Source organism: Vicugna pacos, chromosome 5, assembly GCF_048564905.1.
Source record: "Vicugna pacos chromosome 5, VicPac4, whole genome shotgun sequence".
NCBI lineage: Eukaryota > Metazoa > Chordata > Mammalia > Artiodactyla > Camelidae > Vicugna > Vicugna pacos.
In genome coordinates, this window is record NC_132991.1 from 89,971,519 (window position 1) to 89,993,785 (window position 22,267).

The 22,267-nt window shown below is 56.5% G+C and overlaps 1 protein-coding gene across 3 annotated transcripts in view; it reads left to right on the forward strand.

The window, feature by feature from the left end:
• The window catches only part of DIS3L2 (DIS3 like 3'-5' exoribonuclease 2), a 315,313-nt gene that overhangs the window by 291,704 nt on the left and 1,342 nt on the right, over positions 1–22,267 (forward strand). For all 3 annotated transcript variants that reach the window (XM_006207888.3, XM_072961847.1, XM_072961848.1), the window contains 5 exons: positions 16,254–16,437; positions 17,185–17,271; positions 19,991–20,138; positions 20,531–20,661; positions 20,834–20,938. In XM_006207888.3, coding sequence (XP_006207950.2) covers positions 16,254–16,437; positions 17,185–17,271; positions 19,991–20,138; positions 20,531–20,661; positions 20,834–20,938 — 655 coding nt within the window. The remainder of the gene's footprint in view (positions 1–16,253; positions 16,438–17,184; positions 17,272–19,990; positions 20,139–20,530; positions 20,662–20,833; positions 20,939–22,267) is intronic.

Here is a 22,267-nt window from a genome sequence, read left to right on the forward strand (position 1 = left end):
TTCTGAAGGAATCGCTCTCGTTTTAATTTATAGACCTACTGTTTGCTTTGATAGTGTCAACTGGACATCATGCAGCCCTTTTTAGTAATTTAGGCTTATTCACAATGTTTATCTGGTGATACAAGAGCATTTTCATTTTCCTCGGGCTCTATTGTGCTGTGCGGCTTTGCTTCTGCCCTGAACACCCCCGCAGTGCCGTGTGTTTTCACTTGGCGTTACTGAGGCCCTCTCCATCTATCCTTGTGTCTACCTTCACAGCAGGGCCCATTGTCACTTCTCCACCACTGTCCAGAAGGAGCCAATAGCACTGTCTCAGCCCAGCTGTGAGCATGAGGCCTCATGGGGGTGTGGAATCAGTGAGGAAGCCAAGTCTAGTGGTTAGAATTGTCGTTCAAGAGAAGGAAAGGCTCTGAGTGAGGCCACATTCGACACCTGGCTCCGCCACCCATGTTGGCCATCACAGGCTTTGTTGGTTGTTTCCTGGTTCTACCCCCTTTCAGATACTCAAGATTGAGTATATGATTGAGTTTGAGGTAAGCAAGGTGGTGATGTGCTTTTTAAAATTAACTTGAACTGAATTGTTTACTGTATATGCCACATTGGGAAATGCTTCTTTGGTTCTAAACAGCCCTCCAGTTTCATCTAAGTCTATTTCCTCTCGTTAGTCTTCAGTGTAGATGAAAGACCAGTCATCTGGTCACCATCTTTCGTGTCGTAAATATTCTAGGAAACCATCAGATTCTTCAGTGTTCTGCTCTTGAAGCAGAAGGAATTCTTCACTCCTTTAGGCTTTTTCCTAGTGTATTTTCCAATCGTAGTGTCGTCATACCTAATTCTTACGTTGTCCGTGTAAGCGTTTGTCTCCTCAGGACCACCAGCACTTCGCTTGTGTGTCCTGTGAGGCAGGCTCCACCTTAGGCTTCATGGCCCATGAACTCCTTGCAATAGAATGGAAGAGGTTTTGTGGGTAGAGTGTGGAGGAATGAGTGTAAAACCACTTTCCTCAGATCAGAGTGCTAAGAACACTGCTGTGGGAGCTCAGTAAATAAATGCCGAAGGGAAGACCAGCGTGTGACTAAGAGAATTCTGCTGCGGGGGTGGGGAGGAGGGGGAGGAGGGAGTATGTATCCATCTCCTGATCCCCAGTGCTCAAGGGCAAGGACAAGATCTCTGCGTGGGCCCCCAGCGCAATGCCTGGAGCAGCCTGCCTTTGCTCTTTCCCCGCCTCATGTTCTGTGTTCTGACATTCTTCAATCTTCTAATGACACCAGACTCTTGTCACCTTAAGGTTTTTATAATAATAATTTTTAATATTTATGGAGTACTTAACAGCATGCCAGGCCCAGAGATAAGAGCTTTACTCAGTGTATCTGATTTAGTCCTCACCCTGTGGGGTGGAGAGTGGAGGTTACAGAGATTGGCTCGTCCAGGTTCGCAGGCAGTGTGTGGTGGACTCCCTACCTTCCCTCTTGACTTTAACAAGCAAGATTACTCAGAGCCTGCTGCTGCCCTCTGGGCTCTGGTATAAAGCCAAGCTGCCCATCCATAGGGAGAAGCTCGCCCTCCTGCCTGTCCTTCCCATCCAGGCCAGACCTGGGCTCCTGAGAGGCCTGAGGCCAGCACTGACCAGAGCCCCAGTAAAGCTGAGCTCGTGCCCTGGGGCTACAGGAATCTTCAAGAAGCCCTTATATATTCAGAATTGTGTTAAGTGCCAGATGGGTCATTTCCCACTGCCAAACTTAGAAAGTGACCCCTTGGAAATTCTTCATCATGGGAGGAAGGGCCCTGAGGAGGTCTGACTACAAGCCTCTTGGGAAGAGGACACATTGCAGGTGTTTCCTGGCCCATATCTGGACACCGTTCCTTTGCTTGTCTAGCAAACTACTGGATGCCTGCTGGTGCCAGCTACTGTGCCAAGCACAGGTGATAAGAAAGACCCTCCTCCCCGAAGGGCACAGCCCACTGAGGGAGACAAGTGTGTATTCACAAGGGCTGACAAAGGCCATGGTGGAGGCATGCACCCAGTCTCTGTGTGAGGTTGGCAGTGGACACCGCCCTGAGCTGCACATGCCTGTAAGGATGTTTTGGTGAAACCAGCAGCCAGGTCTTTGTGTTGTTGCAAAATGACAAGTCAGCAGTAATTCTGCAACGCCCAGACATGGCATATGAGGATCCAGGCTTGAGTTTCAGAAAGATTTGCTGGGAAATGGACTGGCATAGACACCATTAGCCTCGGAACATGGTCTCTTTCCACAGTGGCTACATGGGAAAGACAAGAGGCCTGACTATGGAAGGGTGGCCACAGCCAGGGGACCATATAGGGCTCTGTAGGGCATAAGGCAGGGCCTCCTCCCAAGTAGGGTAAGCTGGGCTTACCTTACAGAGGCCAGCGAGCCCTGGGTGCTGTGGCCTCTGCCAGGAAGATCAGTTCTCAGCCTGAGGGAGGCCTGGATGGAATAGGCTGGTCCTCCCAGTCATGTTGGCTGCCCCAGGCCTGGCCTGAGCTACCTGTGAAGCAGCTCCCAGAGGCCATTGCTGATGCAGAAATCTGGTCAGCTTCCCAGGTGCCTGGAGAACTTTCTTAGAACATCTCTAGGTCTTGGAAGAGCAGGGCTCCTCTCTGCATCCCAGGCCACCCTAAAAGATGGACTTGGTCGGCAGAGTGGCAGCTCAGGAAAGTAGAACCGTGGGGTCCAGTCAGGTTTTGATACGCATTGGCCTTGCCATCTGACTTACCATCAACCCAGCTCGCCTGGCAGGATGAAGAGCCTGATCCAGATTGTTCTGGCCTTGGGTCTCAGGTAGAGTTGAGAGTGACACTTGGAAGGGTGGAAGTCTTCACACAGCCTGTGTCTGAGAGCTGTCATCAGCCCAGATGCAGGGGTGAAAACTCGCAGTCTCCTTGCTCACCGCCACCGCCCCTCCCAGTGTGTGGAGGGAGAGCCAGTGAGCCCTGGAGGTTGGCTGTGTGTATGTCTAGGCAGGGACCTGACGTTGTTGGGGCAGCCCGGAGGCTCTGGATGGGATCATATCCATTTAAACCACTCTGAACCTAGTTCGTAAAACTGTGGGTCAATATTTTAAAAGCCACATAACTAATGAAGAGCTCTGCCAGACTCAACATGCCGCATCCCAGTGGGTGATAAGACAAGTTTGTTAGTTCAGTGGAAACAGCCCAGGAGGAGTTTTGTGTTGTTTTTTTTTCTCAATCTGCTTGGTTTCATATTTAGAGTGAGGCAGGCTGCTCTGGGTAAGAGTATTCATTCATCAGGTGACCAACAAATGAGCCCCAGCCACACTGTCACCTTGTGTTGGATCTAAGCGATGACTGACTATCTACAGGCAGGTAAGAATTTCATTAGAGCCAATTGAGCACGTCCCATCAGGCTGGCAGAGCTGCCTTAGGTTCTTTGTGCTGAGTTCACATGCCTCCCTTCCAGCAGGGAAAAGCTGAAAGGAAGCTGCAGAAATTGAACTCCTCCCCTAGGCCCTTCTCCTGGGGGGCTCCACTTCCACCCCCAAAACAGGCCTTGTTTTCCCTTCAGCATTTTCTATGGAGCACCAAGCAAGTCCTGTCTCTGAAGTGCCTTGTTCATTCCCCAAACAGGCATAATTGAGAAAGTATTTGACGTTACAGTTCTTGGCCTGTCTGAGCCCAACTGAGCAGCACCTACATGTGCCATTGGCCCTGGGAATAGAGATGGACAAAGCCTGATCCCCAGACAGGAAAACTGGCCTCAAAAAAGACCATCGCAACCCAGCAATGAGTTCTGGGGCTAGAATCCACCCAGAGGACTGTGAGCCAAGAAGAGTGATGCCTGAACTGAGCCTTGAAAACTCCACTGTGACTCAGTAGAGGTGGGCTAGGGAGCAGAGTGGAAGCGCCAGGGGGAGTCGTAGAAAGTGTGGATGCCCGTCACCCAAGAGAAGGCCCAAAGAGAGGTGCCGGTTTCCTTGTGGCTGGTGAGGAAGCTGGCTGAAGCCAGCATCAGGTCAGTAAGAGGTTCAGGGCCAAAGGAGCTGCAGCCTTCAATGCAAGAAGCCAAATTGCCCTTCGCTCAGCCCTTCTGAGGGCCCTTCACACAGTCGGGGGCTGGGCACTTCTGGCAGTGTGGAACTCACCAGAGCAAACAAAAAGTACCTGAATTCTTTGCCCAGCTCAGAGTTCAGTGGGAAAACACCCTCTTGGGACAGACTAGAAAGATTTGTGGCAGGCTTGCCAAGGGATCTCAGCAGCTCCCAGGTCAAGCTTTCAGACCAAAATGTCTAAGGGACAGGATGTCCATGGCCTTGAGGACGGCCCTCCCCTCCGTTCTGATCCACTGGGCCAGCACGTTTCCACAGGTGGTACAGGTGTAGTGTCAGCAAGAAAGAGGTCCACAGATGAAAGAGGCAAAACCTTTGAGCCTTTAGCCAGTGACAGGACAACCAGAGCAGTAAAAGCAAATGTGCTTAGCACCTTTGCTTATCCCAGTGGCAACACTGAGACACAAAAGGAGGCTGGAGCCCCGAGCCCCAAAGGCAGATGGGAAGGAGCATTCACATGGGGAGACGGGGGTGTAGGAGTGAGTCTTCTTCCTGCTGAGCAGGAGACAGACAGAGATAAAGCAAAGGCTAAAAATAAGACCTCCATGGTTACAGAAATGTCCCAACCCAGCCCGGCCCGTAGGTAGGTTTGCCTGCCCAGTATGGCCAGCGTCAGTCACGGGGGCAGGGAGCAGCCTTGGGGAAAAGGCTCTGTCTGTCTGAGGTTGCTGGGCAGGTGGTAAGCCAGGTGGAGATGAGTGGCCTCGGCTTTGCAGCTTCTGCGACCCTTTCTGAAGGCAGAAGGTGACCTTGACAGTCAGGAGGGAAGGACGGTAGTGATGTGGCAGACCACCATGGGTGCCCAGTGCCAGGTGGCCTTGGGGCAGGTCCTGTATTGGCTCCTCATTGTCAGCAGAGCCCTTGGTCAGGAACTGCAAAGGAAACCCTACTGCCTAGTCCTTAGAAAGCTTGGGGAAAGGGTATAGCTCAAGTGGTAGAGTGCATGCTCAGCACCCAAGGGGTCCTGGGTTCAATCCCCAGTACCTCCTCCAAGCGGAAATCAAGGAATAAACCTAATTACCTCCCCCTCATAAAACAAACAATACACGAAAGCTTAAGGCAGGTGACACAAGATCACCCGAGGAAAAAACAGTGGATGGGGCATCTGGTGTCCTTGCTCTATGAGCTTAGGGGAGTCACATAACTCAGCCTCCCCTTGCTTGTAGGAACTTGAGGGGGGTCTAAGACTTGTTGTGAGACTTGGAAGGGCCAACAGTGGCAAAGCACCTAGCATTGGGCCTGCACAGAGCCACCCAAAGGTCCCTGCTCACCCCTGCCAGGCTTAGGCCAGGTCCCCACTCAACAGCTAGGTGGATGGGGCTGCATCTCCAGGCCTGTTTCCTCGTCTGTGAAATGGGGGTGGCGACAGGGTCCCTCTCCCTCAGTTGTAATGGTGGTCACATGACTGTCGTATGTGAAAACAATGTAAAGCACCGTAGAAATATGAGGTGTTGGTCTTGCCAAAGCGAAAAATGGCAAAAACATTTAGTGAGTGCCTAACTGTATGCCAGGTACTGTTCCAGGCCCTAGGACTCAGGGTAAATAGAGCTGGCTAAGCCCACCCAAGAGTGTTGAGCGTTGAACAGGTATGAATGGCCCAAGAGGAGTCAGGGCTGGGGTGGGGAGGGGCCAGTAAAAGAATCACAGGTGCAGGTGAGTGAGACCCAGGTGAGCGGAGCCAGAGCAAGGCTGTGGCGTGAGAACATAGAATTTGTGTCAGCTAGGAGCTGAGGGGCATAATCGAAAAGGTATTTGACAGGGCAGTTCCTGGTTGCTGTCTGGGCTGAACTGAGCAGAGGGCTGCGGAGCATGGAAAGCAGGAAGACCCTTACTGGGACCCACAGCCCTGCCCCAGCCCCAGCTGCCTCAGGCATTAAAGACTCGTGGCTCTGGCTCCAGGATGACCATCAGGTCTGTCTCGGGCCCAGGATGAGAAAGAAGGGCTGATGTTTCCCGAAAGATTTCATAAGATATGTTGTCTTCGAGGAAGCTGATACCACCCGCATGTGTGGCTGGAATTGTAGCCCACTCTTGGGCCTTCTTCACAAACAAAACCGAAGAGGGAATGTTAAGGTTGTGAAGAACCCCACAAGACCCTTTGCAATGACCGGAACTGGCACAGTGTGCCCAGGCAGCCTCCCAAGGTGGTTTCATGGTTCGGGTCTCCCTGCCAGTGTGCATCCACCTACACCTTCCGCCCGTCCCTCTCCTCCTGGTGGCCTCGGAGCAGGTACCCATGGAAGGTCAATGTGTTGGGGGCTCTCAGATCCCACCCCTCCTGTTGTAGGAGCCGGTGGAGAAGCAGCTCACTGTACCCACCACAGGGCCTCCCCAGTGCTGAGACCCTCTACAGGCCTTGCTGTCCAGGGCACCTACTCGTTAGTCTCCCAGCAGTGCTCCAGGCCCTGATGGCGTGTGTACCCTGGGCAGCTGGCCTCTCCGTAGGAGCTCTAGTCATCCTGCAAAAATGCAGATGCCCCCACAGCAATTGCTGGAGGCGGATTCGCTGTGCCGGGGGACTGTGTGTGTGATATATGTGAGAGAAAGAACCTGTGCATTCCATAACACTCTTACTTCTCGAATATTTCTGTGCCTAAAGCCTAATTTCTGAATCAAAATTGATCCTTCCCAACATCAGTGATGACCCATCTGGTCCCCACTGAGCTTGTCCAAGCCCTGTACATTATCCAAGATTATGGAACCAGCTCCCCACCCCCTGTTGGGCTTAGATATGAAAGGGACCCCAGCCAGGGAGTCCAAGCAGGACAGATAAGTCACTGGGGGCACCACGGTGGCTCCCAGAGGTGGCCAGTCTTCTGTGCGTCTTGGCCGCACCTCCTCTGGTCAGCGGTTCTAATTCCAGTTGGACAGCAGCTGGAAGTGGAGAAAGGCATGTGTGTCAACACCGTGGCAGAGCCAGCAAGCCCTAATTACCCAGCTCTGCGAGGCCGCACAGCGCTAACTGCCACCTGGTTCTGCTTAGGGGGAGCTTTCTGCCATGAGCGCGGCCCAGGGCCGCTGCTGCGTGCAGGCCTGCCGGTGCCTCTGAGAGCAGAGCCCTGAACCTTGGGAAGGGAGCGAGGCTTCTGTAGCTTTACGCTGACAAAGGGCTTTCTGCCTGTCAACCCAGCTCCTCAGCTGGTCCCCTCCCCCCTCCCTACCGCAGCCACTGGGCCTCCCTTTGGCAGGGCCCGAGGGCCCCGCTCTGACCGCTTAGCCTCTGGAGACTTCCTTTTGAGCTAGAAAAACAAGCGGCTGAAACGTGCCTTCTCCTGCAGCTGGGCCCCGCCCGCTGAACCTATAGAAAGGCCCTGGAGTGGATTCAGCCTCCCAGAAGAGGAAACCTGGCTCCGGCCTCACCCGCAGGGCCTGTTATGTCTGGCTCCAGAGGCCTTCTCCTCTGGGGTTTTCCATGCCTGTGAACTCGGCCCCATTCATTTCCCTGTGGTTTCATGGGAATGTCCAAAACACTCAGCAGGTTGCAGTGAGCCCAGGAGGAGAGGGGTCAGTGAGAGGCCCGAGCCGCGGCCACAGCACCCTCCACTCAAGAGGGCCGGCCGTGGGTGGGCGCCCATCGGTCAGTCTGCCGCCCTTCCTCTGGTGTGCCCCCCAGCCCTGGGCCACTCTGCCTTCAGCTCTCCCTCTCCAGGCCTCCACTTTCCAGCTCAAGGCTATCAGCTCCCCCCTAGTCTGGGAGACAGCGGCACCACACTCCTTTCCGCTTTCCCCATCTGCAGCAGCTCCCACTGTAGTGCTCATCGGGCCACTGACTTCCCATCTCACCCAGCTCCCGGTCCCTTGCATTTTCCACCACATTACACTCAATCTGGGGCCACTGGGAGAGCAGCGGGTCCCCCTGGAGGGTGGCCACCGCCTCCATCCCCTCGGGCTGCTCCTCCACAGAGAAGGGGCCAACCTCTGGCTCACTGCTGTTTTGAGAGGTGTGGCAGCTGCCTTCAGGGCCAGTGCAAAGCCCAAGAGCTCCCGAGCCTGCAGTGAGGATGTACCCAAGTGGGGAAAATTTAGTCTTCAGAAGAAATGAATTTGAGACTGGTTGGGAGCAATTCTTATCAAATTTCCGAGTTAGCAGTTTTCACCAAGAGCTAATTGAACAATCTCGGTAAGCAGCCTAGTTCCATTTGCATGAGATTCCCACAGAGCTGCGACAAGTGCCCTGGTGGCTTAGGGCAGAAGAGGCTGTTCTAGTCTCTCAGTTGCTTTTGGTCTTTGAAAATTGATGCATTTGCAGGTTTGGGCAACAGCCATGCCACTCTGCCCTGGCTGCTCAGCTCCCCAATCGTTTCCAAAGCCACTTTCTGAGTACTCTGGGTAGGGAAGGGGTGGGGTGAGTTTCTCATCTGGTTAGGCTGGTAAAATGGATCTGAAAGAGGAACATCGTTGGAGGCCCAGCCACTCTTGCCAGGCAGGGTTGAGAGGGAAAGTGCACAGGAACGGAGAGCCCGAGGGCCGGGGCCCTGGCCGGCAGGTCAGGAGTGCAGCCTGCCTGTCAGCACCACGCCTGGGCTGAGACCCTGCCGCCAGTGCCAGCCCCCCTCCGCTGGGCCATGGGGGATCTGCGGGAGGGGAGAGAGCCAGCTCCGCGCGGCCAGCCCGGCGCTGACCTCGGTCTGGACTGTGCTTGTCTTTGCCACAGGGCACAAGCCCGGGGTCAGCCCACGGAGGCTGCTCCGTCCCTGGGCCTTTTACAGGTGGCCTGTCTTTGTGGAACTGATGTGTACGGGCCTTTCTCGTCTTTCTTGTGCCCAGGGGACTTGAGAAAACTGTTTTAGGGACAGTCCCTCATGCAGTACTCTGAGGTAAACCAGCTGCTTCTCACACACGGTCTCCCGCAGGGTCCCCCCCAAGCAGCGGGCATCTCAGACAAGCCTCCTCCTTGCCCCTTTAACCTCGGGGCCCAGCCTCCCCTGCTGGGAGCGCACAGCTGGGAGGAAATCAGGCCGCTTCCCTGGGGAGTCTCTCCCTGCCAGGCTGCTGTTTGGTCATGTTCTCACCCCCAGGTTCTTTCCCGTTATCTCCTCTCTCTGTGAAAACATATTGAGACCTTTTGGAAACCTAACCCAGCAATCAGAAAACATCACAGAGGCTCTTGTCACCTTCCTTTCAAAGTAACCCTCACCTCTTTCACCAATAAATGTATGAGAATTGCAGGCTGGACAGCCTTCCTCACTCTTGAACCCTTGTTTTCTGTATCGGCTTCCCCCTCCTCACGGCCATGGCCATACACTCCTGCTTGCCAAGCCCAGCAACCCATCCAAGCCCCTCCTCCTCTTCACTGCAGCCTCTGCCCGGTGGACAACTCCCCAGCTGGACCTGGTTCCTCCTCTCAGGCCCCTTCCCCTTCTCAGCCACCTTGTCACCCTCTGAGCTCCCTCCCTCTTTGCCCCTCTGTGCCCCATGACAGGGTCACCCACTCGCAGAGCCTCACTTTGAGTGTATCCCTGAACTCTGGCCAGACCTGCCCTTTCTTGCTGGCCACAGAATCTTCAGCATCCCCTGCCTGCACCAGCCTCTGGTCCCTCTGTGCCCACTGAACTGTTTTTCCCTTCATGGCCATCCTCCTTCAGCAACCTCCCCAGCCCCCTACAAGGTCCCCATCCTGGAGTCTGGCACCCAGGCCTCTGAGGGCCGTCCCTGCCCCCCAACCTCGGAGCCCTCCTCTCCCTTCTCTTAGTTCCTTAGTTTCCAAACATGCCTGCTGCTCTTTTTCCCTCCTCCTCTATACCTTCCCTGTTCATCCCTTCCCTGTAAAGTATCTCCCAGCTCTTTGCCATCTCTTGGAATTGACCTTGCATTTGTGGGCATATCCCCACAAGGCTGGGAGGGCAGGCCAAGGCTCTCTGGTGGCAGCAGGGCCTCGAGGTCACATAGACCTGGTGGTGGTGACTCCAGGTGCTGGTTAGGGATTTGTGGGACTTGGGCCTGATCACCTTTCCTTTTTGCACCTTTAAGCTTCCCCACACATTAGAAAGGGACACAAACAACTCCCAGGGCTGCACCTGGCCCGTCCTGGGTCACCTATCCCAGGGGCTTCATAGGCATCTCTTCTGTCTCTCTCCACACTGACCCACAGCAGCAGCTCCCAAAGGGCTTCAGGGTGAGTAAGAGAAAAGACGGATGAATGGCTCCAGATGGAGGTCCCTGACTCTGGGTATTTTTAAATAACACGCCAGCAGCCTGTTGTCAGTGGGGACCGGGGCTCTGTGGACTCAGGGGATGGGAAAGAGCAGGGAGGGGCTGTGGCTTCTTTCTCGCAGGTTTGGGAACAGTCTCGGGAGAGCTCTTTTCTTAGGCATTTTCTACCACCTGGAGCAGCAAGTGTTAGGGGTCGAAGCATGTGTGTGTGAAAAGGGCACGGTGGTGGGACCTAGCCCTCTCAACTCCTGAATGTGCTGCATCCTGGGAACCCTTCATTGTGACAGACTTAAGGGTCTCCTTTGGGCTAGGCCTCCCACTAGGACCAGGGTAGGTGGCATGGGGTGCGGAGGGAGATACAGACTATGGTCGTGCGGGCTGTGTGTGTGATGGCGTGGGAATGGACGCCCAGGAGGCACATAGGAGGCAAGTGGGCATCTCATGCTGCCTCCCCAGAGGAAGGGGCATCTAGGAAAGAGAGGTGGGAGGAGAATGGCCTAGGGCTCCAAGTTAAGGGAACAGCTGTGCAAAGAGCGGGAAGGAGGAAAGAGCCCCAAGAATTGAGTATGTCTGGAATGGGAGGGGTGGGAGACAGGGAGAATGGAGAGGTGACCCTGCGTACGTGACAAGTGGCGACCTGGAAAACCTCATTTACCCTGAGGTGCAACTATCCTGAGAACAGTGGTAGCTGTTGAAGGGCTTCAGTGAGGAGAGGGGCATGACCAGATTTGCCTTTGAGGAAGAATGCACCACACTGGTGTGAAGATGGAAACATGGAAACAGCAAGGAGTGGCTAGAAGTAAGGAGAGATGGAGGGCGGGAAGCCTCGAGGATCTTGCTGTGTTCAGCCCACATCCTAGGGTTTGGTACCCAGGCCAGTCACTTCTGCAGTACGAGTAATAATAATGTAATACTTATTGAAGACCAGGCACTTGAAGATTGCATCCCATTTTTTCAGGTGAATAAATTGAGATGCAGAGAGGTTAAGAAATTTATCTGAAATCACACAGCTACTGAAAGGCAGAGCTAGGAACCAGGGACCTCTCCTCCTCTCCAGTTGTCCAGGTCTGTGCTCGGGGAACAAGGAAGGAAGTGGCTCAGGACAGGCGAAGAGCAAGAACCTCACCCCAGGATACCCCAGCCCCCAACAGAGGCCCTTCTGTGGCCACGGACACACCCAATTCCTTGATGGGCAAGGATGGGCAGCCTTCCTCTGAAAGGGCAGACATTTCAGCCCATTTCTCATTTAGCCATTGTCTGACCCCTGCCAGGCAGAGTGGCCTTTCCCAAACATCGTCCTTTAAGATGTGACACAAACAGGTTCAGTCATCAGTGAGTAGTAAATGTCGCATCCCACTAGCTCCTTCTTCTCATCATGTCCTAATGAACGTTAGCATCTTAAAGGCAAAAGGATGTCCTATAAAAAAAAATCACATAAAGTAATGTCCTATTATTTCATATAATTTATATATTTTTCTTTAAGTAACATTAACACACTTTGCCAGTCCCCATTCTAGTCAAGTCATCTTTGCTGTGTGAGCAGCGTGTGTACTTGTGGGTAGGTTGCTTGTAGCCTTTACCTGCCCTCTGCCATAGCAGGTGAGCGAGGACTCTGACACCTCGAGGCTTGCTCACCTCCTCCCTGGGATGGCCCTGAGCACAGGTAGGGGAGAGGCTGCGGACTGAGTGCTGTGGTGCTTGTATCTGGCATGGCCCCCTGCTCGCCGTTCAGCTGTCTGTCACGGCAGAGCCCACTCCAGAACCCCAGAGTCCTGGGCCCCTGGTGGCACTGAGCTCCAGATGCTCAGCAGATGCCAGGCCTGGGACCAAGGCCCTGTCTCTGAGGACTTGGCCTGCTGTTCTGGAAGGTGATCCTGGCCAGCAGCTGTTCCTGGGCCCCCATGGAGAGCAGTTGTCAGGCAGTTCCTGAGTTCCAGCACCCCACCCCAGCAGAGCTGTGGCAGGCTGGGGGCAGGGGCTGGGTTATGATCAGGGCAGGTACCTAGACCAGGGAGCAAGGTGTGAGGCCAGGGCAGCGTGCAGGGCTCCATCCCCACTTGGGTTCTCAGACCACAGTATGTGCAGTTTGTTCTCAGAGGACGTCCTATCCACCCAGGACAGGTGGAGCATCGTCTGAGGTCTGGCTGTGGGCCTGTGTGTGCAGCCCTGCCCCTCGAGCGGGGAGGAGATCAGGGAGAAGGGTGCTTGCTGACGGGTCAGCTGTGGGAGCCCCTCTTCTCCTCACGTTCCCTCAGAGCAGAGTTCACTCTCTGGGACCGAGTGAAGCCCTTGGCCTTAGAGCTGGCTTTGGCCAAGGAAAAACACACTGAATGGGAGTCCAGAGACCCTTGGGCCTTGTGCCGGGGAGCTGCACTTCACAAGCTAAGGTCATCCCTGCCCAGAAGTTCCTGGGTTCTAAGCTGCTCCTGCCATGTCCCGGGTCCTGCAAAAGAAAGATGCTGGGAGGCCCCCTGCTGGCTGGTTCAGAGAACTGACCCATCGGGGGACCTGTCGGAGTCCAGTAAGAGGGATCCCTTTGTTGGCCCCAGAAGAAAGCAGTGACATCTACCCGTCCATGTCTCAGTACTAGCCAGCCTGTTTCCCCCTCCCGGGTGTCCGGCCCTATTTGGCCCCGTTTTTGACGATGAATCTTGAACTCAGTGGGGTCTGGATGCTGGCAGCTTGGCTTATCCTTCCTGTTCCCACGCTGTGCTGGGGGGCCTGCCGCCATCTGTACTGTGCCCTCCCAGCTCCCCCCCACCAGTCTCCAGGATTGACTAGTCGGGGCTTCAGGGCCCACTTCTACTTTTCCATGCTCACACTTTTGCATTTTCTCTCTACCCCTCCCTCCCCCACCTGCAGGTAGGAGAAGGATTTAAGGACAGGTTGTGGTCCCTGCAGCTATCCGGGAGCACTAATGAGCTGTGGCAGCACCCGGGGAATTGGGCTCTTGCTCCTGGGCCACCACCCTGTTTGATGACATTGACGTTTATCAGGGAGGAGTGCTCTGTATCTCCGAACTGTCTTGGAGAGAGTCCCACAGGCTGCCCTCTTAACTCCCGCCCTGTCCTGAGGGAGGAGCTGAGACACTCAAGGATGTGGAGTCCCCAGAGGCACCAAGGGACCTGTCCAAGGTCAGCCCCTGCGACCAAAGTTTCTCCAGACTTCCTTCTCAAGGTTAACAAGAGCTACTTGTTTTTTCTCACCAGCCTCAGGCAACTCAGGGACTGTACCGGGGACCAGGGAGGACAAGTAGTGGGGTCACTGGAGAAGCAGCTTGATGAGGTCTTGTCTCTGCCTGGGGCTCTGGGCATCATCCCCACCCTCCCCGTCCCTCCCCTTGGCTTCTCCTCCTTACTCAAGATCATGAGAGGCAAGGCTGGGGAGCCCCTGCAGGAAATAAGAGCAGGAGCAGGGCTCTGTCTGGGGAGATTCCCCAGGCATTCAGTTCCTTTGACCTGCGGGGTGGGGGTGAGGATAGAGGGGGTGGGGGCATAGGCTGGAGTCCCCCATCCCTGCTTGCCCTGCTATTTGGCCTGCCCTAGCCCAGAGCTCGCCACAACCCTGCTATGGGACCATGCTGTCCCCTGCTGGCCACACTAGCAAAATGCAGGCCAGGGTCAGCCCCGAGGTTACAGGTATTCCCTCCTTATGCCTCAAGCCTGCAGCTGAACTGGAGACTGCGGGGCTCCAGGGGTCAGCCCCTGTGCCCCTTGCCACAGTGATACTCGGACTGCTTGGGGAGACAAGTCTAGAACTGCCTGGCACACAATCCTGTTTGCTGACTGAACAACGAATGAATGAACGTGTACATCTTATGCATTTAGGAGATAATGATTTGCAGTGTCTGACCAACAACAGAAAATAAGTCAAATTAGACATTTACGGAACAGAAACTGAGACTCCTCTTGGGATGACAAGGTCTAAATATGAAACCAAATGTGAAGAGTCAAATGGTGCTCAACTGTGACATGGATGACCCTAGAACAGCCTGGCCCTTGTTGCCAAGTGGCTGGGCGGGCAGTTAGTGCCCAGGAGGGATGGAGGTGGCCTCCAGGGGAGGCATGGGAAGGTCAATGGAGGGGACACAAATGGCAGGGAGGACAATCCCAGGGCACCATGGGGAGATTCTAGGGTGGCCATTTAGCATGAAAGGTAGAGAGAGGAAAGCAGCTCCTGGGTCTTGGGGCCGATGACGCGCCAGGCACAGGGTCTGCCCTTGAAGCACGTTTTACTCCTTGGTTTCTGTGACCACCCTGTGAAACAGGGACTGTTACTATCCGTGTTGTACATGCAAGAAAAAGGAGGATCAGACAAGGTCTGTGACTTGTTCAGGGTCCTAAAGCAAGAACATGTTGGAGCAGGATGGAGGCTTCGCCTCAGGAGATTTGGTGGTCAGCTTCAAGTGCTTGAACTCAAGGGTTGTCAGCACAAAGACAGATGTCAGGTGGGAGGCAGGATTATCACTATTAAAAGACTTACTGCAAACTGCTGCGAATGAAGAGACTCCTCACTCCATACACATGCCTCCTGCTAGGGAGAAGGGCCATCTGAGGCCTGACCTGAAGTCTTTTGTCCAATCCCTGCCCAACGGTGGGCGGTGGGCTGTGGGCCAGCTTAGTGAGGTCCCCACAGAGGAGAGGCTAGAAGTGCATGACGTGGGTAGGCCTCCCCCCAAGGTCCAGGCCTGGCCCTGGTGGTATCTGCCCTGAAGCATTTCCGGAGCCCTTCCACCTCATAGGGAGGGCTTTGTAGGGAGACAGAGGTGCTCTGGAGACAGCTTGGCAGACCAGGGCCACACCTCTGTGTGGCAGGCCCAGGCTGGGGAATGCGGGACTCTGCCCACTCGCAGTCTCATCCCCTCAACTGGCTGCTTTTCTTTCCAAGAGCTTGGCCAGGTGATGAAGCTAAACCTGCAGCACTATCCGCCCCTCCAGGAAGGGGGAGTCCACCTTGGGCCTCCAGCTGCTACCAGGCCAGCCAGAGCTTCCTCCCCCTTCTCCTGCCTCTGTGGGAGAAGTATGGGCTGAACTTGCAGCCTAGGGGTTTGGATTAAAGGCGGAGGAGAGTCTCCCCTAAGCTGGACAAGGCCCCAAGAGTCTCCCCAAGGGAGGACGCTTTCCCGCAAAGTGTAGGGACCAGCTCACCCAAGCCTTTTCCTAGAGGTTGTACACACATGTGTGATCCACCCGTCCTCCCACCAGAGCCCTGGGTGGGAGAGCAGCACGTGGGGCTCCTGCCCCAGATCAGGGCTGTGACCCAGCCCCCCACTCTGTCCAATTCCTCGTTTTGGCCCACTTCTTCCATCCTTCATCAGTCCCTACTCCTCCCCAGGGGTCCTTGGCATGCTTTGGGCTTTTCTGTTTGGAGCCATATCCATTCGTATTACTTGATTCTAAATACACTCAGTTGAAGCAAAATTAGAGCGTTAACTCCTGAAAGGGTGACTCTCTGGGGTTAGAAAACCCAACAGCACGTTTGCCATGTCCCAGAACGCATGCTTTTCCTCTTGCCGTCTGTGCCTGCCTGCTCATCCACAGAAGCTCTCACCTCCCCTGGGGGAGGAAGGAGCCCAGCACTTTGGGGAACAGGGAGCCCTGGGTCTGCTCACCTGCTCCTGTGCACCCCCCGCAGAGCCTCTGGGTTCTCATGGCTGGCCTGGGCGAGTGTTTTCTTAAAGCTGGAGAGTGTTCTGAAAGCTAGTCATTCAGCAGAGATCTTTACTGCACACCTTCCCTGGGTAAGGCAAGGTGCCAAGCACCAAGACAGACATCATTCCTGCTCTCCAGGAGACCCACCTCGCAGGGGAGACAGCATACAAAATAACACATCAGCAGAGATGGGTACAGACATTGTGCCACGAGGGGCATGAGCAGAGGGATGGGAGATAAAGCAACTGGAGGAACAAAGTGGATGGGATGCTGGGAGGGCAGCTTTAAGCTGAGACAAGGGTGCAAGAGAGTCTGCCAGCAGATGCTGGAAGAAATGACCACGGCGGTCCCTCCCCACTACAGGCTCGTGGAGGAGTTCATGCTCTTGGCCAACATGGCCGTGGCCCACAAGATCCACCGCGTCTTCCCCGAGCGAGCCCTACTGCGCCGGCATCCCCCACCCCAGACCAAGATGCTCAATGACCTGATGGAATTCTGTGACCAGATGGGGCTGCCCATGGACTTCAGCTCGGCCGGGACCCTCCATGTGAGTGCTGGGGGCACAGGGGTCAGGGAGGCCCTGCTTGGGGAAGGAGGAGGAAGGCCTGGAACAGAGGGTTCAACAGCCTCTGCCTCCCACCAGGGTTGGTTCCCTTCAGCCAGGTTTCCCCGCCGGAGGGGTGGGGACATGGAGCATGGAGGTCCTGGGAACAAGGCCTCCCAGTCACAGGGCCTGGTGAGGAGCGTGGCCCAAGCCAGGACCAGATTGAGAGAGGCCCCTCAAGGCTCAGCTGTGGGCAGGGGTCCTATGACCAGGGACGGCCTTGGCATGAACCCGAAGGCTAACAGTAGGGTACTGGGATTATTGGAGGCCAGAGAAAGGTTTTCATGGTAAGTGGTGTCAAGTGCTCCCCACCTAGAGCTAGATCATGGGGCTCAGGAGTCCATGGCCTCAGCTCTGATCCTGCAGGAGGGAGACTGCCCCATCTCTGCTCCAAGCCTGGGGTGGCTGGGGAGGTGCCTTAGGTCAGACAGCTGCAAACCAATCTGCTCAGGTCAGCCAGCTAGGCATGGAAGGACTGACCTCAGAGCAGGGCCCTTGAGGCTGGCCCAGTGTGGGACGTAGGCTGGGGGCTCCTGGCCCCACTAGACCCCAGCCATGGCCAACTGAGCAGGGCTGGGCCCCTCAGGTGACCTTTCCTCCCCAGAGCCAGGTCTCAGATGATCAGCGGGTAACAGGCCTCCCAGAGCCTCTCCCCAGGCTTGACTTGCCATCACATGGGTTTGCTTCTAGAAAAGTCTGACTGAAACATTTGGAGATGACAAGTACTCACTGGCCCGGAAGGAAGTGCTTACCAACATGTGCTCCCGGCCCATGCAGGTAAGGAAGGGCCAGTCGTCCATCGTCTCCCTTCTCCCTGGAGCACCCAAGACCTCTGCGGGCTCAGAGAAGCTGAGGGGAGTTTTGGGGAGGATGCCCCCAGGCAACACCGAGGATAGGTGGTCCTTGGGAGCCTGATCTGCTGCCTCTTGCTCAGACCTGCCTGCCTCCTCTGCTCAGGACAGCTTATCTGGGGCTCAGTTAGAGGACCCAGTTTGAGACTGGCTTTCCCCCTGTATGGCCACAGGGGCTCTGTTCCCTGGCAGTAGGCAGGGAGCCCCCCAGGGGATGTACCAAGCCTCCAGTGCCTCATCCCCACAGACCAGACCAGCTCAGGGAAGGGAATGGGGCCTGGACAGCAGCTCATGATCATGACCTGGAGGGGAGAGAATGTCAGTCTCCCAGAGCGGCCTGCCCAGGGGAATGGTCCTTAGTCCCCACTGGGGCTTGTGGACCCCAGGCAGAGAAATCTCCCTCTCGCCAGCAGGTTGGGAGAAGAGGAGTCAGGCTGTGGGCCTGCATCTGCAGCTGGATGACAGCTGGCAGCCTGGGAGGTACACAGTCCTGGTTCTGGCAGCCAGTCTCAGCCGTCCGAGAATGAGCTTCAGCCCCTGTGGGGCCCGAGCATCTTGAGAAGGAGCCACCTCAGTGGACTATCAGATCAGTGGGAGCTGTGGATGCTCATGGGACCAGCTCTGACCCCTAGCCCAGCCTGGCAGCAGAGATAGACCACTGTTCAGGGGCTAGGCACTCGGCAGATTCAGTCTGTTCACAAGAACCAGATCACCTCAGCTGCCACAGCTGATGTATTTTCTTATACCTCATAGCTCTGCCAGGAATGGAGCCATCAGGGTTCCTTTGGGACTGGCTGCCCTTACCCTGCCACCAGTCACAAATGTCAGCCCCACACCACACACTATAGAGCCCCCCAGCATAGAAGCGTGTGCCTTTCTGGCCACTGGGCTTTACACCACATACAGGGCCAGTGGGGCCCCATTTCCTGCCCCCAGCCTCTGCAAGCCATCCACCTCCAAGGCCAAACCTGCCCTGGAGCTCCAAGGAGAGGGGTCCTCTCCTCTGTCACCTGGAACCTACAAAAGACTGGACTTATCCTAGCCTTGCCTGCCAGTGACCTCAGAGGCCAGCCTTTGCCTGGGGATCTGATGTCAGCCAGTGAGTGACCTGCTTCCCTGTCTCTGCTCCACTTCTGGGTCCCCACCCATTCCACCCTGCACAGAGACACTTTCGCCAACCAGGAAGGGAGCCGGGGCCCTCTGTCCTCCTCACCCCAGCTTATCTGGAGAAGTGGGCCACCGCTGAGAACAAAGGCCAAACACAGCTGGGAGTGCAGGCTGCTCCCACCTCCCCCGCTGACTTACCCCAGACGTAACCCAGGGCCCAGCAGGAGCTGGAAGGGAAGAGGAGTTGGGCAGCCGAGCAGGTCACCACCAGCTGTGTCCTGGATTCAAGGGCCGACGTACACAGAGTAACCGGAGCCGGCTGTCCACTGGCCGAGCACTGGGGAGGGTGAACAGGCAGCCAGGGAGCGAGCGAGTGAACACATGAGGTGTGACATTGGCCGTGGCTGGGGAACCTGTTCGCATGCTCCCAGGCAGCAGTGGCAGCTTTGGGGACTGTGGCCAAGGCTCTCAGGACAGCAGCATCTGGGGCCCTGGAGAAACTCAGCGTGTCTCCCTGGGCTGCAGTCCTAACTCCTGCCCGACAGGAGGGCCTTTTGAACTCAGACCTGTGGGCCTGGGTCTCAGGACAGGTTGTCAGGGACAAGAAGGGCTGAGGCTGGGAGGCTGGCCGAGCGCTGCCTCCCTTGGCTGGCGAGAGGTGGAGCAGTAGGGGCACAGAGGTGCCGGGTGCAGGCGTGGCCTTCAGCAGGGCAGGGGTCAGGCTAGAGGGCAGGGGGTCATCCACCACCAAAGGCTGGGCCAGGGCCGAGAGGAAGAGCTCCGGGTGGTGGAGGTCCTGGGTCCTGGGCCTCCTCTCCCACCTCCTGCTCTGGCCTCATGGCGCTGTTGGGCTTGGTGCTCTGGCAGAGTCCTACAGCTCCTGGTCCAGCGTGGCCGTGGGCTTCCCCCCCTCCTCCCCGTTCCAGAGTAACTGCCCCGGCCTCTCCTGGGGACGAGGCCAACCAGAAACTATTCCTGCCTCCTGCTTCCTGGCAGTAACAGCCCCTGAAACTCAGCGGTGACCGCCTGTAGGGGAGGATGAGGTGCTCCCAGCTGCCCTGAGGCAACACCGAGGATAGGTCTTCAGCACATGGTCTCCCCTCCCTGAGAGCTTGTGTGGCTGGTCCCACAGGCCTCTGAGGGGGAGGCCATCCAGCATCTTGGGGGTTCCCAACAACAGCCCCATTCCCCCATCCCCAGCAGAGGCAGGTGGGCCCCTGAGGGCTGTCTGGCCTGTTCTCAGTGGTGCTGCTGCCATGGGGTCTGGGCAGCCCTGGGCAAGGCCTGCATTTGCCTTCAGCAGGAGAGGGCGTGAGACTCATGGCTCTGCCCCGCCTCATGGCAGCCCATGGGTCCCCTCAGACGGAACAGCCCCAGCCTCCTCGGGGCTGCCTGACTTTGCTCAGCTGCCTGCAGATCTGGCAGGTTGGTCCCCACCCCCAGACTGCCCATCGCGAGGCTCTGAGTCTCCCAGCCTGGCAGAGCGCACCCAGCTGGCCCCAGCCTGGCCAGGCTCTGAGACCCGCCCCCCTCTCCAGATGGCCGTGTACTTCTGCTCGGGGATGCTGCAGGACCAAGCGCAGTTCCGGCACTACGCCCTCAACGTGCCGCTCTACACACACTTCACCTCTCCCATCCGCCGCTTCGCTGACATCCTGGTGCACCGCCTCCTGGCCGCTGCGCTCGGTAAGGGGTGCAGCAGAGGGAGCAGTGCCTGCCTGTGCCCAGCTAAGGGCTGCTGCTCCCAGAGTGGGTGCCTGGAGGCCCTGCCATGACTGTGGAGGCTTCAAGGGGTGGGCAGCCTGAGCAGTGGGGGAGCCTCTGCCCAGAAACTCTCCTTGTGTGAGCAGGCCCTAGGGGAAGCCACCCTAGGCCTCCTTAAACCTTACACCCTTACCGTGGCCAGTCCACCTTTCTCAGCCCTCCAGAGCTGGGCAGCAGGGAGTCCTCAGCTATGCCTGGGCCCCCCAGGCCCTACCTTGCCTGGGCCAGGGGCACCATGCTGCCCACCACCCAGCCCTGGCCAGATGGAGCACACAGCGCACCCACCTGTGGACCCCCAACCACCCTTTGCTCAGGCTACAGGGAGCCGCCAGATGTGGAGCCCGATGCCCTGCAAAAGCAGGCAGACCACTGCAACGACCGCCGCATGGCGTCCAACCGCGTGCAGGAGCTCAGCACCGGCCTCTTCTTTGCCATCCTGGTCAAGGTGAGGCCACCAGCTCAGTGCCCCTCCACTTCCTCTACCTCTCCCCACCCCTGACCTGGGCATCTGCTCACAAGGAGCCCTGGAGGAGCCCAGGGACCCTCAGCAGTTGGGGTGGGCCCTAGGGGAACGCCACATCCTGTGGCCGAGCCTTGGCTGAAGCCCTACCCTGCAGGAGAGTGGCCCCCTAGAGTCGGAAGCCATGGTGCTGGGCGTCCTGAACCAAGCCTTTGACGTGCTGGTGCTGCGCTATGGGGTGCAGAAGCGCATCTACTGTAATGTAAGTACCGGGGGCTGCCCTGGCCGTGGTTAGGGATTTTCTCAGCAGGCAGAGTCAGCTACAGGGTGCAGATGCGTGTCTATGTGAGTGCCCAGGGCCACACAGCCACTGTGCTCCCCATCCTCCGCACAGACACACCAAGCTACGTCCACTTAGCACACTCCATTCCCACCTGAGTGTCTCTGTTCCTGCTACTGGGTCTTCACTACGTCTCCCTAGCTCCTGGTAAGGTCTTGGCCCAGGGACAGTTCTTGGTAGACATACTAGCATGGAGGATGGGGCCATAGGCCGAGGGCCCTGCTGTCCCTGTTCGCACTGGGGCAGTGACAGTGTGCCCTTCGCTCAGCTGTGGCCTGTGCTAGAGCCAAGTCTACCCGATGGGCCCTGCCAAGACACCCAGCTGCTCCTGCCTGGGATGGGGGATCCTGGCCAAGGATCAGGCTTGGGCCTCTTTCTCAAGAACTCAAGAGACCCGAGGACAGATCCCTCCATAACCAGAATAGAATATCAGGGTCAACAGGCTTCAGGATACTTTTTATAGGAACATGAGGAAGGGAAAGACCAGAGAAAATGTCCTGTGGCCACTCTGGAAGCTGTGTCCCCTGAAAAGATGGAAGAGACGAGCTCTTGCCTTGGTCCCGCCTTGAGGGGGTCTCTTTATTTGAGGTTCTTTCCAAGGGTACCTGGTGCCTGACTGATGTCACCTGAGGGACCTGTTCCAGCTGAGCTTGTGGTTAGTGAGCCACTACCTGGCCCCTGACCTTGGCTTTGCACTTCCCAACACCCAAAGCACTTTGGGGACTGCAGAGCCCAGCACGTAGTGTGGAATAAACATGGTATTTGTAAAATGGAGCAAAGCAGAAGAGACACAGTGGAGTTCAGCTAGAATCAAAGAGGGCTCTTGACCTGAAGTTCATTGAGCAGAATGGAAGTTCAGGTCTAGGTCATCTCTGCAAACAACCCAGCCCTCAGTCTGTGCTGATGGCCCCTGCGCCCATAGTGGGTGTCAGCCCTTTAGCCACGGATGTCCAGTCTGAATCAGCCCTGTGAGGTCAGGCCCTGATGAGCCAGGACAGACCTGCCAATGCTACCACCCCCTACCCCAAAAAACACACAGAACCACCGGCCCCTCCCAGCCCCCACCCCTCAGCAAAGATGTCCTATCCTGGCCTTCCTGAAGCTGGCCAAAGGCAAGAGGCAAGGGTGGGGATTGACCCCACCCATCAGAAGTCAAGCAGACAATTGCCCTACAGCAGGGCAGGGAGCTCCCTCAAGGCCAGAGATGGACCAAGGGGAGGGCGGCTGCTTCCAAGCATCTGGGGCCCTGCA